This window comes from Scyliorhinus torazame, chromosome 1 (assembly GCF_047496885.1).
Source record: "Scyliorhinus torazame isolate Kashiwa2021f chromosome 1, sScyTor2.1, whole genome shotgun sequence".
Lineage (NCBI taxonomy): Eukaryota > Metazoa > Chordata > Chondrichthyes > Carcharhiniformes > Scyliorhinidae > Scyliorhinus > Scyliorhinus torazame.
In genome coordinates, this window is record NC_092707.1 from 380435318 (window position 1) to 380453176 (window position 17859).

Here is a 17859-nt window from a genome sequence, read left to right on the forward strand (position 1 = left end):
ATGTCTGTGTGTATATATGTGTATATGTATGTGTATATATGTGTGTGCCTATATGTGTATATACGTGTCTCCATGTGTGTGCCGATATGTGTACATATGTGTACGTCGTACCTATATATGTGTGTAAATATGTATATATACACACGCGTGTGTACATATATGTGTGTGTACATATGTGTACATATATGTGTGTGTGTGTGTCTATATATGTGACTATATATATATGCGTGTATATATGTGTATGTTTATCCTAATTCTGCTGGAAAAGGGCAGTTCTAACACCAGATCCTCTTTGTGCCTGACGTCATGTCTGCCTAAGATTGGATGGCAGGTCTGTGACTCGAACCTCCCCCTACCCCAAAAAAACTTTTTAAAGACTTTCAATCTGTTCAAACTAAAATATTTTACAACCATCGCGATACCATCTAACATCTGCTGCAGTGTGTGTGTGAGTGAGTGAGTGAATGTGAGAGTTTCTCTCTTATTTATTTGTGCTGACTGTTCCCTTTTCAGCTTTATTTTTCTTAATTTGTAAAGTTATCTGTTCCTGGAGACATCTGGCAACCAGCGTTTTTTTTCTATATATAAAAATAATATATATTTATATATATATATATATATATAAGAAGCCGCCTTCAGAGATCCACCGAGGGAAGGGGCCAGTTCAGTCTGTTTAAAGGCACTGCCGAGGAGTACGTTTGCCTGGAGTGGACAGAAGTTTTCCTTTAATCAAGGAGCAAAGTTAGCAACATGGAGTGGATGAGGTACAGCGTCTTACTGTGGCTGCTCTGCGCCTTCCAGCCGCACCAAGTCTGCCCTGACAAGAGGGGTCTCAGGAGGATCACTTATGTGCTTCACTCGGGCAAGTCTCACCCGGCTGCCGGCGGCTCTACCTTCGGCACCAGGCACGGCGTCTTCTCCTCCTCCTCCTCCTCCACTTACACGGTGAGGGCGCAGGGCTCGGCTCCAGTGCTGGAGGTGAAGACCAGTTACAGGAGAAACTCGCCCCAGGTCAGGACCCGGCGGATGGGCAAGGCGAGCTCTCGCGTCCAGCAGCAACAGCACATCGCCCAGTTCCATCCACACCAGTACTACCAGCAGCAGTCCATTAGACACCCCGTGCAGTACCAAAAACAACAGCTTCGCGGGTAAGGAGATCTCCCTTGAACTTTGTGCCAGATCATTGCTGGCTGAATACCTACCCATGACCTCCCTCCCCTCCATTCCTGGATATCACTTAAGCCTCACCCAACATAACATCACTGCCCAAATAACTATTTCTATCTGACCCCTCCTAACATTTTACACGTTTTTTAAAAATTCCCCTTCAAGATAAATCAGGATGGGGTTTTTACCCTACATAATAAGCACTTTCAATGCCAATTATTCTTTCATATTTAAAATATAGCCAATCAATATTTATTTAAAATATGCCTGGTAGCCTGCAGTGATAATTTAAAAACGAAACATGCTCAAGGGCATTGATATGTTGTAATGCAAGTAAAATCCTGATACCAGCAAATATTTAATCAGCTCCAAAACTGCTTTCTTCCTGTCAAATGGAACTGCAGCCTCTGTCCATGTTCCTAGTCCTCTGCACACAGCAAAAGACTCCGGGGAGGTCGTTGTAGTGCTATAACCAACCACGCACAGGAAACATTTCCTCATGGATACCAGATACACCCAAAACATTGCTCATGTTTGCGTACAAACTTTGAAAATGTGATCTATTTCAAACCAAAGAGTAAACACCTTCGCACCGATGTGTGTGTGTGTGTGGGGGGGGGGGGGGGGGGGGCATTGTTATTGCGGTGGGAATAAAGAGTTTGACCACTTACATTTTGCTATTGAGAATCTTGACCCTAGGATTTAAAAAAAAATTATTTCACAGGATGTGTCACCGGCTAGCCCAGCGTTTATTGCCCATGCTTAATTGCTCTTGAGAAGATGGTGACGGAGGTACAGGCGCACTCAGAGTTCTGTCAGGAAGGGAGTTCCAGGATTTTGACCCAGTGACACTGAAGGAAAATTGATACACTTCCAAGTCAGGATGGCGTGTGACTTGGACAGGTGGCGGTGTTCCCATGGGCCTGCTGCCCTTACCCTTCTGGTGGGCAAAAGCCAGGGGTTTGGAAGGTGCTGTGAAAGGAGGGCGGGGCGAATTGTTTACTGTAGAGAATCTGCACTTTGGGGCTTTTATTATTGAGAATCTTGACCCTGGGTTTGATGAGCATGCGTCATCTCCATCTCCAACTGATCAAATGTAACTAACCAGAGTCTGTACTGAACTCCTGTCTTTATTCTTGATGAACAGCCCTCTCCCGCTGCCTTAAAAACATAGATGTAGTTTCCTGTCAACATTTAAAAAAACGTAGCACTTTTTGAAACATAGTTTGATTCGCGGAATTAAAAAAATTGAAGTGTATTTAATTATTTCTCTCTCACAAACCTCAGCTGTCAGGCACAGGTATTGATTGAACTGATGGGCAGATTGACTCAATAAATGTTTTTACAGGATTGCTTGATGGATGTCTTCCTGTCAGATAAATGTTTTATTAGTCAGCATCTTCCTCTTCTCTCCAGTAAATGTGGCACTTTATGATTTGCAGAGTTAATGTCTGCAGCGGTCAGTGCTGTCATGGATGGGCTCAAGCTCCAGGCTCTCAAAGATGCACCAAACGTAAGTGATTTCAGTTGCGCTTCAGAAAGTCTTTCTTATGTCGGCAAGTTGGGCTTTGTTGAAGGGTTTTTAATCTGTACATTCTGAGGGAACACCAGCATATCTCCACACAGCTTCCATATGACCCTGTGTGTAATAGTGGCAGACCAGGACTCCATATCTGATGGTCACCTACTTTCTCAGTTCATCTGCTTCTGGGAACTGTTATGGGCCAGGGTTTAGAGAACCCCAAAGTGTATCATAGAGTTCACCTGACCCACAACTTTTAATAGATTGTGGTATGGGGAGCACACACCCTACTCTACAGTTGTGGTAGAGCAGAAATGGAAAAGTATTTTTTAAAGCAAAACAATGTTTATTCTATGAACTCAAGTTAACCTTTTAAAAACAGTGAACATCTTAGCAACCATTAATTCAAATACAACCCCCAAAGAGAACAACACTAAGTAATCCTTTAAACTTTCCTTTTAACATCCAGAAGACTTATAAAAAACATAACCTTTAACAGAAGCAGATCATTTTAAATTCACTACCGAAAACATTTATAATTCTGAATTCACCAAATGATCAAGAGATAGTCTTTTGATGGCAGAGAGAACAGCAGTACACCTGCTTGGTCTGGCTTCAGCTCCAACACTGAAAATGAAACTAAAACACATCCTGCAGCAAACAGCCTAAAATGAAAGGAAAGAGCTGACAGACAGCCCAGCTCCACCCACTCTCTGACATCACTGCAGTAATAAACACCCATTTCTTAAAGGTACTCTCACTACAGATATTTATATACACACCCATTTATAAACACCCATTTCTTAAAGGTACTCTCACATGACAGAACCCCAATCTCTGCTGCAAACTTCATTCATGCCTTTGTTACTGCCAGACATGAGTATTCCAAATGCACACTTGGTTGGCTTCCATTTTACATTCTCCATAAATCTAAACTCATCCGAAGCTCTTCCTTTCTAAAAGTTATTTTCTCATGGGATGTGGGTGTCGCTGGCAAGGCCATCATTTGTCGCCCGTTCGTAATTGCCCTTGAGAAGGTGGTGGTGAGCTGCCTTCATGAACCGTTGCAGTCCATGTGGTGCAGGTACACCCACTGTGCGGTAAGGGAGGGAGTTCCAGGATTTTGGCCCAGCGACAGGGAAGGAACGGCGATATATTTCCAAGTCGGGGTGGTGAGTGACTTGGAGGCGAGCTTGCAGGTGGTAGCTTTTTGCATGCACAGGATGCCATTGTCCTTTTTGGTGAGAGGTTGTGGGTTTGGAAATTGCTGTCAAAGGGCTCTTGGCGAATTGCTGCTGTGAGTCTTATAGAGGGTACTTGTTGCTGTCATTGTGTGTCGGTGTTGGAGGGAGTGAATGTTTAAGGTGCTGGATGGGGTGCCAGTCAAGTGGGCTGCTTTGTCCTGTTGAGCTTGAGGTTGTTTGTGCCATGAGTGAAGAGTATTCCATCACACTCCCGACTTGTGCTTAGTGGATTGTAGACAGACTTTGGGAAGTCAGGAGGTCAGTTATCGCCACAGAATTCCCAGCCTCTGACTTGCTCTTGCAGCAATATTTATATGACCATATCTCCTAACTTACAGCAAAATCCTGTTAACCCATCATCCCAGTGTTTGCTGACCTATATTGCCTCCTGGTTAAGCAACACCTTGATTTGAAACTCCTCCTTGTTTTCAAATCCTCCCCTCCCTATCCCTGTAACCCCGTCCAGCACCACAGTCCTCTGAGATATCTGCGTTCATCAAACTTAGGTTGTTTTTAAATGCTCCACCATTGGCGGCCGTGCCTTTAGCTGCCTTGACCAAAAGTTCCAGGATTCCCTCCCTTCACGTCACTGCCCCTCTAACTCGCTTCCCTCCTTCAAGATACCTCTTTAAAACCTCCCTCTTTAACCACTGGCTGGAGGGCCAGAGAAAAGCCCCACATCACCTCTTTACGGGAAGGCTCTCCATATTAGGTGTCGCTGATGAATGTAACTGGACAGCAGTGGCCTTTCGCCAAGGTCAAGGACCCGGGGCCGGAAGTCCCACCCACCAAGAACGGCTAACCAATCACAGGGTGGCAGCTGTATTTATTGGCAGTGCCACTGGGGAAGCGGTGACAGGGTAGGTGGGGAAGGGGGGGAGTTGATAGCAAGGGCAGTGAGGTGGCTCATTTTGGGGCACCCATTTCCCTTTTTTTCTTCATTTAAAAAATAATAAATTTAGAGTACCCAATTTTTTTTCCAATCCAAGGAGCAATTTAGTGTGGCCAATCCAGCTAACCTGCACATCTTTTGGGTTGTGGGGGTGAAACCCACACCGACATGGGGAGAATGGGCAAACGCCTCACGGACAGTGACCCAGGGCTGGGATTCGAACCCGGGTCCTCAGCGCCGTAGGCAGCAGTGCTAACCACTGTGCCCTGGGGGCACCCCTTTCCCGATGCCACATCCCGCGACCAGGCATTGAGTTCCTATGGACAAGCCCCTCCCCCTCCTCAAGCAACCCAGCACAGTTTGGTTTATCATGCTGCTCACATAGTGAGACCTCCACCTGCCGCTAAGTTAATACCAGCACTGGCAGAATGCCCTTAAGTGGGCAATTAAGGGTCGTACACACACTTTTCCGCCATGGACCTAATCAGACTGGATGCAGGAAGTGATAGGATTACCACCCGCCATCGCTCTGCCCAATCAAATGGCTTCCCTGCCACCAAACTCACCACAAAGAACAAAGAAAAGTACAGCACAGGAACAGGCCCTTCGGCCCTCCAAGCCTGCGCCGACCATGCTGCCCGTCTAAACTACAATCTTCTACACTCCCGGAGCCCGTAGGGGAGGGATTAAATCCCACCCCATATCACCCTCCGAGTAAAAGTGACAGACTCAAACTCCAAAGCCGAGTGTGTCATTGCACTAATGACACACTCGGCCTCCGTGTCAATCTCGCTGTCCTCTGACCCAGGGAGTGACTTTCGAGTTGCATTTCTAGAGTGAGGTTAAACGCAAGCAGTAAAGGGTCCAGGCAACAGAAAGTGATCGGAAGCCGCATCCAAAGTGGATTTATCATGCAAATATAATGCTTCAGAATGAATATTGAAAGGTGAAATCCAGCAGGCTGGAGCGAGGAAGCTGGGACATTGGCTGTGTCTATGAATCATGTGTTTCCTGGAAAAGAGGCCTGCTTACAGGTGGGTGCCAGCTAGTGCAGCTGCAAAGTGCTCAACCCTCCTGTATGTGAAATCGCAGCACCAGCAGGGAGTATTACCCCAACATATCAATTAGGAGCAGGAGTAGGCCACTCGGCCCCTCGAGCCTGCTCCACTATTCGATAACGTCGTGTTTTATCAATGTACAACAGAAAGACAAGAAACGTTCATAAAAAGCAGATAGACATGGGTTTTGTTCACGCATTAATGAGCCCCCCATTGTATCCTAAAATGCAGAGTGCAACTGTGAAAGTGTTTTAAAACCTTTTCCCTTGTGTGGGAGGGCGTCACTCCCGTTTATCCATCGTTCTTTCTGCAATTCTGAGGAGATCACTGCAGCTGTTTTAACCTTAAGGTTTCTTCTCCGATAATGGCCCGCAGTTGTCGCGTTGGCCATTGTCAGCCACATGGTTGCTAAGTGGCAACATTCACACTGGCCGATTTAGCAACTGTAACGTGATCGCTGTGGGTGGGGATAATTTTAACCTCGCCTCCCTTGAGCAAAATGATGAGGTTGGGTACAATGCTGGTTTTACAACACTGCCCCCCCACCCCCGAACTCTGGGGAGTAATATTGGATCGGGTGTGGCACCGTGACCTTTCCAATCACCTGGAATTCCTTGCCTTGGGGGTACATTATCTCCAGCTATTTACTGAACAGTGTGAACCTGCTCTGGTCAGAGCTCTTTATCGGTCTGAATGTTGGTAACAGGGTTCCAGCATGAGTGATTCTGTTGGGCGCCATGGCATTCGAATCGTTTCGGAGGCGGGCAGAATGTGGAGTTTTTAAAAATTCATTTACGGGATGTGTGCGTTGCTGGTTAGGCCAGCATTTATTGCCCACCCATAGTTTAGGCCACAGTCAGATGGGCCATGATCCTATAGCATGGTGGAGTAGGCCCAAGGGGCTGGATACCCTGCTCCTAATTTGCATCTTCATATGTTTACCGATGGAGGAAAGGGCTGAACTAGTGATTCACTCCTATGGTGAATTGGACCTAATGAGAATTCATTTCAGGAAATTGTGGGGACACTCCCTATGATTATTCCATCAATGCACATCGAAGGATGGAAAATTGAAGGGAGTGAGCCCACTTGATTTTACTGTGCAGCCCCAGTGGACGAGGCTTCCTGGCAGCAACTCGCATCTGTAAATTCATCCTTTTACTGTAGACGCTGTGCAAAATACTGTCAACAATATCTCAGAACGTGAATGGAAGATGAAGGTTAAAGCAAAGAGGCCTAGAGGATGTTTCAGTAAAATAGCAATATTTATAACAATTCATTCATTGTATGTGAAGCCCTTTAGGGTATTCTGAATGAAATGGAAACACGCCATATAATTGTAAGCTTGTCTCCGTCTCTCTGTTTCTGTCTCTCTCATTTCTTTGTCTTGTAGTCTGTGTCTGTCTCACTGCCTCCCTCTCTCTTTCTTTGTCTCTGTCACTGTATCTCTGATGTGGTCTCTTTCAGTCATGTCTCACTCCTGGTTTAGAATATCACCAATGATTATTCTCAGCAACAACAGTGACTTCAGTTTAAAATGTGTCTGTCCTAAACGCTTAGGTGGAAGATACATTGATTTGCACAGGTCAAAATGCTACAAGATCGGGTGGCACACTGGTTAGCACTGCTGCCTCACAGCACCAGGGACTTGGGCTCAATTCCGACTGTCTGTGTGGAGTTTGCATGTTACCCCCTTGTCTGCATGGCTTTCCTCGGGTACTCCGGTTTCCTCTGACAGTCACAAACATGTGCAGGTTAGGTGGATTGGCCATGCTAAATTGCCCCTTAGTGCCCAAGGATGTGCCAGTTATGGCAATAGGGCAGGGGAGTGGGCCTGGGTGGGATGCTCTTTCAGAAGGTCGGTGCAGGCTCGATAGGCTAAAAGGCCTTCTTCTGCAGTGTAAGGATTCTATGGTTCTATGAAGATCACCATAAACTGCTTAAGTGGCAGTACAATTCCTTGAATCTGTTCCTGGGCTTCATTGCTGCTGATGGGCCTTGTTTTTGAATAGTGCTTCTTTTTTGGCTCCCTTATTGCTGCAGGGATGTGCACTGGGGCCACAATTCACCATTATTGCACCATTTTATGTACGGATCCCGCTCCAGTCTCCGCGCCAACCCGCACATGCGCAGTTGGGGCAGCTCAATCCTGCGCATGCGCAGTTGGGCTACGCCATCCTGCGCATGCGCGGGGAACTTCTTATGCGCGCGGCCCCGACCCAACATGGTGTCGGTGTTCAGGGGCCGGCTGCGACAGGAAGTAGGCCCGGGGGGGGGAGAGGCCTACCCGCCGATCGGTGGGCCAGACCCCATCGGAGGCCCCCCACGGTGAAGGAGCCCCCCTCCCTCCCCCACAGGCCGCCCCCCGAGCGTTCCCGCAGAGTTCCCGCCGGCAGCATCCAAGGATGAACGGCGCCTGTGGGACTCTGTCGTGTCGGAGCGGCCGCTCGGCCCACCAGGACCAGAGAATTGGCGGCCCCGCCAATTCCAGTGGCCAGCGGCCGGCGCCGCGCCAAACGCGCCGCGGAGAATCGGGTGCCGGTGCCGTGGCGCGGTTGCGGCGATTCTCCGGCCCGGCGCGTGACTCGGAGAATCACACCCCCCTAATTTGCCAAATGAGCACAGGCCTCATTCCATGAAGGTCCCGTCCTCATTTCCTGGAAATTCATTTAATCTAATCAGACCTTGCATTGCTGAAGCTACAACTAGTTTTCCGTTTCTACACTGGCCTGAGAAGCAGCCATGAAAGGGACCACTGGCAGGTAAGTTTGGTTTAACATAATATGGAGCCTGTAGGGGCAGCAGTTCACTTACTGTCTTCACTTTATTGCGAGCTGCCACTGGCTGGTGCTGGGACCACTTGGGAATTGCCTCAACCTCTATTTGGTGACTATTTTTTTTTTTTAATTCAGAGTACCCAATTATTTTTTTTTGCAATTAAGGGGCAATTTTAGCATGGTCAATCCACCTACCCTGCACATCTTTGGGGTTGTGGGGGTGAGACCCACGCAGACATGGGAAGAATGCGCAAACACCACACGGACAGTGACCCAGAGCTGGGATTCGCAATCACCCGTTTGGCACAAAGGGCCAATTTCCCATGAATTCCCTGTGGGGAACTGCAGCAAACACTGTGCCACTGACAGGTCCCGAAGTTGAATCGGTGTTTTATTAATGCAGTACATTTTTATTCTAAAATAACAACTGTGTTAGGGCAGCACGGCGCCGCAGTGGTTAGCACTGCTGCCTCACGGCACCGAGGACCCGGGTTCGACCTCGGCCCCGGGTCACTGCCCTTTGAAGTTTGCACATTCTCCCCGTGTCTGCGTGGGTCTCACTCCCACAACTCAAAAATATGTGCAGGGTAGGTGGATTGGCCACGCTAAATTGCCCCTGGGAAAAAAAATAATTGGATACTCCAAATTTATATTAAAAAAAAACCACCGCCTAACTGTAGAGCGGTGTTCTTTAAAGTCGGAGGCACGACCCGCGGGTGGGTCGTGGGCGGGTGTCGGGAGGGTCGTGGAGCCGTTGTCCGCAGCGCTCCCGATCGCGCAAATCCCCGCGCAGCAGCCGGCTTTTCATAACGCCGGCTGCAAGCGGCCACGAACATGGAAAAAAAAAATTTGGCCGCATTGCACATGCGCGCACGATGATCGGACATGCATGCACATTCATCGGGCACGCATGCGCAGCCGCTACTTTTTTAAACGGTTGCAGCTTTTCATTTTACAAGTTCTGGAGTGGTTTTTATTCATTTATTTTATTCATTTAATTTTTATTTTTTTCATTAGTTTAATTCATTTTTTTTATATGTTCGGGGGGGGTTTATTCATTTTTTTCATTTATTTTATTCATTTTATTTGTTTTTTACAAGTTCGGGGGGGGGTTTATTCATTTTTTTCATTTATTTTACTCATTGTATTTTTTATTTTTTTACAAGTTCGAGGGGGGGGTTTATTTGATAAAATTTTACAGGAAAAAAATTCAGAACTTTGGACAGATGGAGACTCCATACTTTCCGACACCAGAAGGCTTCACCTTCATCCAACAGTTTCCATTGGAGGAGCGGGTACGAGGGCCAAAGGGACCCAAAACCATTTCCTCCATTTTGTCAGCAGCAAACAAGGTAAGAGAAAATGGTGGGTCGCGCAGGTCGGCCGGCATGGATCGCGAATGTCGGCCGGCGTGCGTCCCAAAGGTCAGCCGGGTTGGGTCCCGAAGGTTGGCCGGTTGGTAAAAATGGGTCCCCGGAAAAAAAGTTTGAAGAACACTGCTGTAGAGGGCAGAATCAAAAGATTTAATTGCGGTCTGGCCAAATGTCTTCGAAACATTCCTGCGTTTACAGGTGTAAGTGGTGCACATCGTAAACTGACTTCTGAGTAATAAATGTAACATAGGTAAATGATAACTGGTTTGCTTCATGAATTTTGGAACTTCATTCCAATTTGTTCATTAGTTATTCTCTTGCGATGGCCCAACATGGGTTTGAAATGGGTTTGAATTTGAAGTCGCCACTAGGTGGCATTCTGAATGAGTTATTCCGTACTTTGCAGGCCCAGTGACAGTCTCCTGTCCTCTGTTCGATTCGATGATTACATTGTGACAATGTGTGAGTAGTGGAGAAAGGAGGCGGCCATTCCTCCAAAAAAGCAATAAATGTGCTTAACATTAAAGGGGTTTAGTTTACCATGCCCATGTGACCTGCAAGTAAAATGAATACAGGTAAAAAAATGCAATATTCCGTAAGTAAGGCTTGAAGAGCCGCAGACAATTCCCCACTTTGTCTTTCAGAACATCAGCATGCATGTGGCCAAGACTAATAACAACCCTGACATTCCAAACTCACTTATAGGTTTAATAATGCATTTTTTACCTGTATTCATTTTACTTGCAGGTCACATGTGTGTGTCTATATGCTGGTAAAGACCTTCAACGAATCAAGGGAGGGGGGGACCCTGCCCCCGACAATGTCGGAGGCGACGATCTCTTTGATCTTGAAGCGGGATAAGGACCCACTGCAATGTGGGTCGTATAGACCGATCTCGCTCCTTAATGTAGATGCTAAGTTGCTGGCAAAAATGTTGGCCATGAGGATTGAGGACTGTGTCCCGGGGGTGATTCACGAGGACCAGAGGGGATTCGTAAAGGGTAGGCAGTTAAATACTAATGTGCGAAGGCTCCTAAATGTGAGAATGATGCCATCGGTGGAGGGAGAAGCGGAGATAGTGACAGCCATGGACGTGGAGAAGGCCTTTGATCGGGTAGAGTGGGAGTATCTCTGGGAAGTGTTGAGGAGGTTTGGGTTCGGGGGAGGGTTTATCAGTTAGGTTAAGCTCCTGTGTAAAGTCCCGGTGGCGAGTGTGGTCACGAACCATGGCGTTAAGGGAGTCGGGGAAATGGAAGGGGGTGGTTCGAGGGGGAGAGGAACATCGAGTGTCGCTGTATGCAGACGACCTGTTGCTGTATGTGACGGATCCAGCGGAGGGGATGGTTGAGGTAATGCAGATCCTACAGGAGTTTGGAGACTTTTCGGGCTATAAGCTCAATGTGGGAAAGAGTGAGCTCTTTGTGATCCATCCAGGGGACCAGGGAAGGGGGATAGATGACTTACTGTTGAGGAGGGCGGAAAGGTGCTTTCGATACTTGGGGATTCAGGTAGCTAGGAGCTGGGGGGCACTGCACAAACTTAATTTGTCGCGGTTGGTGGAGCAGATGGAGGAGGATTTTAAAAGGTGGGACATGTTGCCACTCTCGCTGGCGGGTAGGGTACAGTCGGTTACAATGGTGGTCCTCCCGAGATTTCTTTTTGTATTCCAATGCCTCCTAATTGTGATCACTAAGGCCTTTTTTAAGAGGGTAAGCAGGAGCATTACGGGATTTGTGTGGGCGAGCAAGACCCCGTGGGTAAGGAGGGGGAGCGAAATTCTCCATCCCGCCCCGCCACATTTCTGCCCCGACCCGCCGGCGGGATTCTCCGTTACACCGGCTGATCAATGGGGTTTCCCATTGTGGGGCAGCCCCACGCCGTCGGGAAACCCCCGGGCGCCGGCAAAACGGAGACTCCCGCCGGCGGAGAATGATGCCCGGGGTTCTTGGAGCGTAGCAGAGATAGAGGAGGGTTGGTGTTGCCGAATTTGGGTGTTTACTATTGGGCAGCCAACGTGGCAATGATCCGTAAGTGGGTGATGGAGGGAGAGGGGGTGGCGTGGAAGAGATTGGAGATGGCGTCCTGCAAAGGAACGAGCTTGGGGGCGCTGGTGACGGCACCGCTGCCGCTCTCGCCGACAAGGTATACCACGAGCCCGGTGGTGGCAGCAACGCTAAAGATCTGGGGGCAGTGGAGACGGCACAGTGGTGCGACGGGAGCCTCGGTGTGGTCCCCGATCAGAGGCAACCATCGGTTTGTCCCAGGAAGGATGGACGGAGGATTTCAGAGCTGGCATTGGGTAGGGATTAGAAGAATGGGGGACCTGTTCGTTGACGGGACGTTTGCGAGCTTAGGGGCGCTGGAGGAGAAGTTTGGGCTACCCCCGGAAAACGCTTTCAGGTACATGCAAGTGAGGGTGTTTGTGAGGCGGCAGGTGAGGGAATTTCCGCTACTCCCGGAACAGGGGATTCAAGATAGGGTGATTTTGGGCGTATGGGTCGGGGAGGGCAAGGTGTTGGCGATATACCAGGAGATGAAAGAAGAGGGGGAGTCTTTGGTAGAGGAGCTGAAGGGTAAATGAGAGGAGGAGTTGGGGGGGGGGGAGATTGAGGAGTGGCTATGGGCTGACGCCCTAAGTAGGGTTAATTCCTCTTCCTCGTGTGCCAGGCTTAGCCTGATACAATTTAAGGTGGTTCATAGAGCGCATATGACAGGGGCGAGGCTGAGTAGGTTCTTTGGGGTGGAGGACAGATGTGGGAGGTGCTCAGGAAGTCCGGCGAACCATGTCCATATGTTTTGGTCATGTCCGGCACTGGAGGGGTTCTGGAGGGGAGTGGCGGGAACAGTATCTAAGGTGGTGAAAGTCCGGGTCAAGCCAAGCTGGGGGCTAGCATTATTTGGAGTAGTGGACGAGCCGGGAGTGCAGGAGGCGAAAGAGGCCGGCATTCTGGCCTTTGCGTCCCTAGTAGCCCGGCGAAGGATCTTGTTAATGTGGAAGGAGGCGAAGCCCCCCAGTGTGGAGGCCTGGATAAATTATATGGCTGGGTTTATCAAGTTGGAAAGGATAAAGTTTGCCTTGAGAGGGTCTGCGCAGGGGTTCTACAGGCGGTGGCAACCGTCCCTAGACCATCTCGTGGAGCGTTAGATGAAGGTCGGACAGCAGCAGCAGCAACCCGGGGGGGGGGGAGGGAAGGGGGGGACATCGTTCGGGTGGGGGGGGGGGGGGTTCTCTGGGGGGGCATTTGAGCAAGAAAGCACATGAAGGATCCGGAAACTGACATGTACGGGAAGAATACAATGTACAAAGTTTTGTATCTTATTGACTTGCCATGTTCATGTCTTGCCACGCGAGTTCTTTTTCTTTTCTTTGTTACGGGGGGGGGGGGGTTGTTTGTATGGTGGAAAATATTGTTATTGAAAAATTCTTAATAAAAACATATTTAAAAAAAAAGAAACTTACAGGACACTGCGAGGCCTGGATAGAGTGGGCATGGAGAGGATGTTTCCACTTGTAGGAAAAACTCGAAGCAGAGGGCACAATGTCAGACTGAAGGGACGATCCTTTAAAATAGAGATGAGGAGGAATTTCTTCAGCCAGAGGGTGGTGAATCTGTGGAACTCTTTGCCGCAGAAAGCTGTGGAAGCCAAATCACTGAGTGTCTTTAAGACAGAGATAGATAGGTTCTTGATTAATAAAGGGATCAGGGGTTATGGGGAGAATGCAGGAGAATGGGGGTGAGAAAAATATCAGCCATGATTGAATGGTGGAGCAGGCTCGATGGGCTGAGTGGCCTAATTCTGCTCCTATGTCTTATGGTCTTATCTGTAGAGAGATGAACAGAGTTAACGAAGGGTCAATGGACTCGAAACATTAATTCAGTATCTTTCCACAGATGCTGTCAGACCTACAGAGGTTGTGCGGCATTTTCCTGTTTTTAATTCACATTTCCAGCATCCGCAGCACTTTGCTTCTATTTAGGTTCTTTTACGCATTGTTCGAGGAGGTCTGGCCTTGATCGTGTACCTCACTGCATACTGAACCTGCCTACTAAGATTAAGGTGATGTCATTCGTAAAACATGCAACTACATTATCCCAGCGAAACATAAATCTAAACTCTTTTGCTCACTGACTCATTTATTTCAGCCAGTATTTGAAAGGTTAACATCCAAATAAGGCCGAAACGTACACTGTGATGAAAAGGCTTGAAGAGTAAAGCTTGAAATGATACACATGTGGGAGGAACAGAATCCACTAAGGACAGATGTAATTTGTATTTCAATTTTTCATTCGAAAGAAAACTTGGGTTCCAAGTAAAGAGGCTGGGTCACATGTAATCCACACTAAAGTTTGATTAATCTGTTGGGAGTTAGGCAACTCTTGCCTGAATAGAACCCCCCCCCCCCCCCGGCGGTGTGGGGGCTGCCGCGACAGAGGGCAGCCCCCAGTGGCCACTGGTGGTGGCTGGGGGGGGGGCGGGGGGGAGGGGAGAGAGAAGGCAGGAGAATGGGTTGAGAAAAATATCAGCCATGATTGAATGGCGGAGCAGACTCGACGGGCCGAGTGGCCTAATTCTGCTCCTACTTCTTATGGTTCCCGTGGTTGTCGACAGGATCTCCCATGGAAGGTCACCACGAAACCCGCCCTATACCTGTTGTCCATTTTGGATAGGCAGCCTAAGAAGTCAGAGCTTGGAATAGTTTGGGTTCAAAACACAACACGATCCACCACTCACTTGTGAATAAAATTGCCACTTGGTATTTTTGCCTATGGAAGTTCAAACAAAGAAATAAGTACAACTTTGGCAGAGGTGGACGCTAGTAAATTGGGGAAAATTAGTGCAAGAATAAAAATACGCAAAGTTCACTTATTACCGAGTCTCCTCAGTAAACTATGCAGATACCTTTTGCTTTTCAGCTTGCCAAAGTAAGGCAGTATCTTCCCTGGATTAATTAATGGATGAAATTTGATCGCACTGCTGTCGAGCTATTTGGATTCTATTATCTGAGGATCAAGTGAAGTCGAGGGAGTACTTTCTGTTTAATACACTTTTAACCGCCCTTTCCCTTTCAATTATGTCTGACAAATAATGGTAGTAAGTGTTTTTGTTACCTGTTGGAAGATACTGTCTGCAGAGCAAACTGGCACAGATGTCCATTAACGTCTCCACTTCTAGTGTTTTGTAATGTATAGCAACAGCAGAATATGGACGCGATCTAACTGCCTACCCTTCCACCTCCTTTAACCTAAGGGGTCGAGTGAATAACAGGTAAGCTCTTTCTTTCTTTTTCTTTTTTTATCTAGAGGGGATGGCAGGGAAGGTAGTGCAATGTTCCACCTGCAGAATGTTTGAGGTGAGGGACGCCGTCAGTGTCCCTGCTCATTTCACCTGTGGGAAGTGCACCCATCTCCAGCTCCTCAGAAACCACGTTAGGGAACTGGAGCTGGAGCTGGATGAACTTCGGATCATTCGGGAGGCAGAGGTGGTTATAGATAGAAGCTTCATGGATGTAGTTACTCCGAAGAATAAAGATAGATGGGTGACGGTGAGAGGGGCTGGGAGGAAGCAGTCCGTACAGGGATCCCCTGTGGTCGTTCCCTTAGTAACAAGTATACCGCTTTGGATACTGTTGGGGGGGGGGGACTTACCAGGGGTAAGCCAGGGGGTACAGGTCTCTGGAACAGAGTCTGTCCCTGTTGCTCAGAAGGGAAGGGGGGAGAGGAGTAGAGCATTAGTCATTGGAGACTCTATCGTTAGGGGGATAGGATAGGAGATTCTGTGGGAACAAGAGAGACACGCGGTTGGTGTATTGCCTCCCAGGTGCCAGGGTCCGTGATGTCACGGATCGTGTTTTCGGGATCCTTAAGGGGGAGGGGGAGCAGCCCCAAGTCGTGGTCCACATAGGTACCAACGACATAGGTAGGAAAAGGGATAGGGATGTAAGGCAGGATTTCAGGGAGCTAGGGTGGAAACGTAGATCGAGGACAGAGTTATTATCTCTGGGTTGTTACCCGTGCCACGTGCTAGCGAGACGAGGAATAGGGAAAGAGAGGAGTTGAACACGTGGCTACAGGGATGGTGCAGGAGGGAGGGTTTCAGATTTCTGGATAATTGGGGCTCATTCTGGGGTCGGTGGGACTTCTACAAACGGGATGGTCTACACCTGGACCAGAGGGGTACCAATATCCTGGGGGGGAAATTTGCTAATGCTCTTCGGGAAGGTTTAAACTAGTTCAGCAGGGGATTGGGAACCTGAATTGCAGCTCCAGTATACAGGAGGTTGAGAGTAGTGAGATCACGAGTAAGGTTTCAAAGTTGCAGGAGTGTACCGGCAGGCAGGAAGGTGGTTTAAAGCGTGTCTTCTTCAATGCCAGGAGCATCCGGAATAAGGTGAGTGAACTTGCAGCATAGGTTGGTACCTGGGACTTCGATGTTGTGGCCATTTTGGAGACATGGATAGAGCAGGGACAGGAATGGTTGTTGCAGGTGCCGGGGTTTAGATATTTCAGTAAGCTCAGGGAAGGTGGGAAAAGAGGGGGAGGGGTGGCATTGTTACTCAAGGACAGTATTACGGTGGCAGAAAGGACGTTTGATGAGGACTCGTCGACTGAGGTAGTATGGGCTGAGGTTAGAAACAGGAAAGGAGAGGTCACCCTGTTAGGGGTTTTCTATAGGCCTCTGAAAAGTTCCAGAGATGTAGAGGAAAGCATTGCAAAGATGATTCTGGATAGGAGCGAAAGCAACAGGATAGTTGTTATGGGGGACTTTAACTTTCCAAATTTTGACTGGAAATGCTATAGTTCGAGTACTTTAGATGGGTCCGTTTTTGTCCAATGTGTGCAGGAGGGTTTCCTGACACAGTATGTAGATAGGCCAACGAGAGGCGAGGCCATATTGGATTTGGTACTGGGTAATGAACCAGGACAGGTGTTAGATTTGGAGGTAGGTGAGCACTTTGGTGATAGTGACCACAATTCGATTACGTTTACTTTAGTGATGGAAAGGGATAGGTATATACCGCAGGGCAAGAGTTATATCTGGGGGAAAGGCAATTATGATGCGTTGAGGTAAGATTTAGGATGCATCGGATGGAGAGGAAAACTGCAGGGGATGGGCACAATGGAAATGTGGAGCTTGTTCAAGGAACAGCTACTGCGTGTCCTTGATAAGTATGTGCCTGTCAGGCAGGGAACAAGTGGTCGAGGGAGAGAACCGTGGTTTACTAAAGCAGTTGAAACACTTGTCAAGAGGAAGAAGGAGGCTTATGTAAAGATGAGACATGAAGGTTCAGTTCGGGCGCTCGAGAGTTATAAGTTAACTAGGAAGGACCTAAAGAGAGAGCTAAGAAGAGCCAGGAGGGGACATGAGAAGTCTTTGGCAGGAAGGATCAAGGATAACCCTAAAGCTTTCTATAGATATGTCAGGAATAAAAGAATGACTAGGGTAAGAGTAGGGCCAGTCAAGGACAGTAGTGGGAAGTTGTGCTTGGAGTCCGAGGAGATAGGAGAGGTGCTAAATGAATATTTTTCGTCAGTATTCACACAGGAAAAAGACAATGTTGTCGAGGAGAATACTGAGATTCAGGCTACTAGACTAGAACGGCTTCAGGTTCATAAGGAGGAGGTGTCAGCAATTCTGGAAAGTGTGAAAATAGATAAGTCCCCTGGGCCGGATGGGATTTATCCTAGGATTCTCTGGGAAGCTAGGGAGGAGATTGCTGAGCCTTTGGCTTTGATCTTTAAGTCATCTTTGTCTCCAGGAATAGTGCCAGAAGACTGGAGGATAGCAAATGTTGTCCCCTTGTTCAAGAATGGGAGTAGAGACAA

At 48.1% G+C, this 17859-nt stretch overlaps 1 protein-coding gene across 6 annotated transcripts in view; it reads left to right on the plus strand.

Moving 5' to 3' along the window:
- Positions 1–405: 405 nt before the first annotated feature.
- The window catches only part of ltbp1 (latent transforming growth factor beta binding protein 1), a 533746-nt gene continuing 516292 nt past the window's right edge, over positions 406–17859 (plus strand). For 4 of the 6 annotated variants that reach the window (XM_072512304.1, XM_072512295.1, XM_072512276.1 and 1 more), the window contains exons 1-2: positions 408–1148; positions 2610–2680. In XM_072512304.1, coding sequence (XP_072368405.1) covers positions 751–1148; positions 2610–2680 — 469 coding nt within the window. In that variant the 5' untranslated portion in view covers positions 408–750. Of the gene's footprint in view, positions 1149–2609; positions 2681–17859 lie in introns of all 6 variants that reach the window. The other 2 variants (XM_072512266.1, XM_072512285.1) reach the window with 2 other exon arrangements.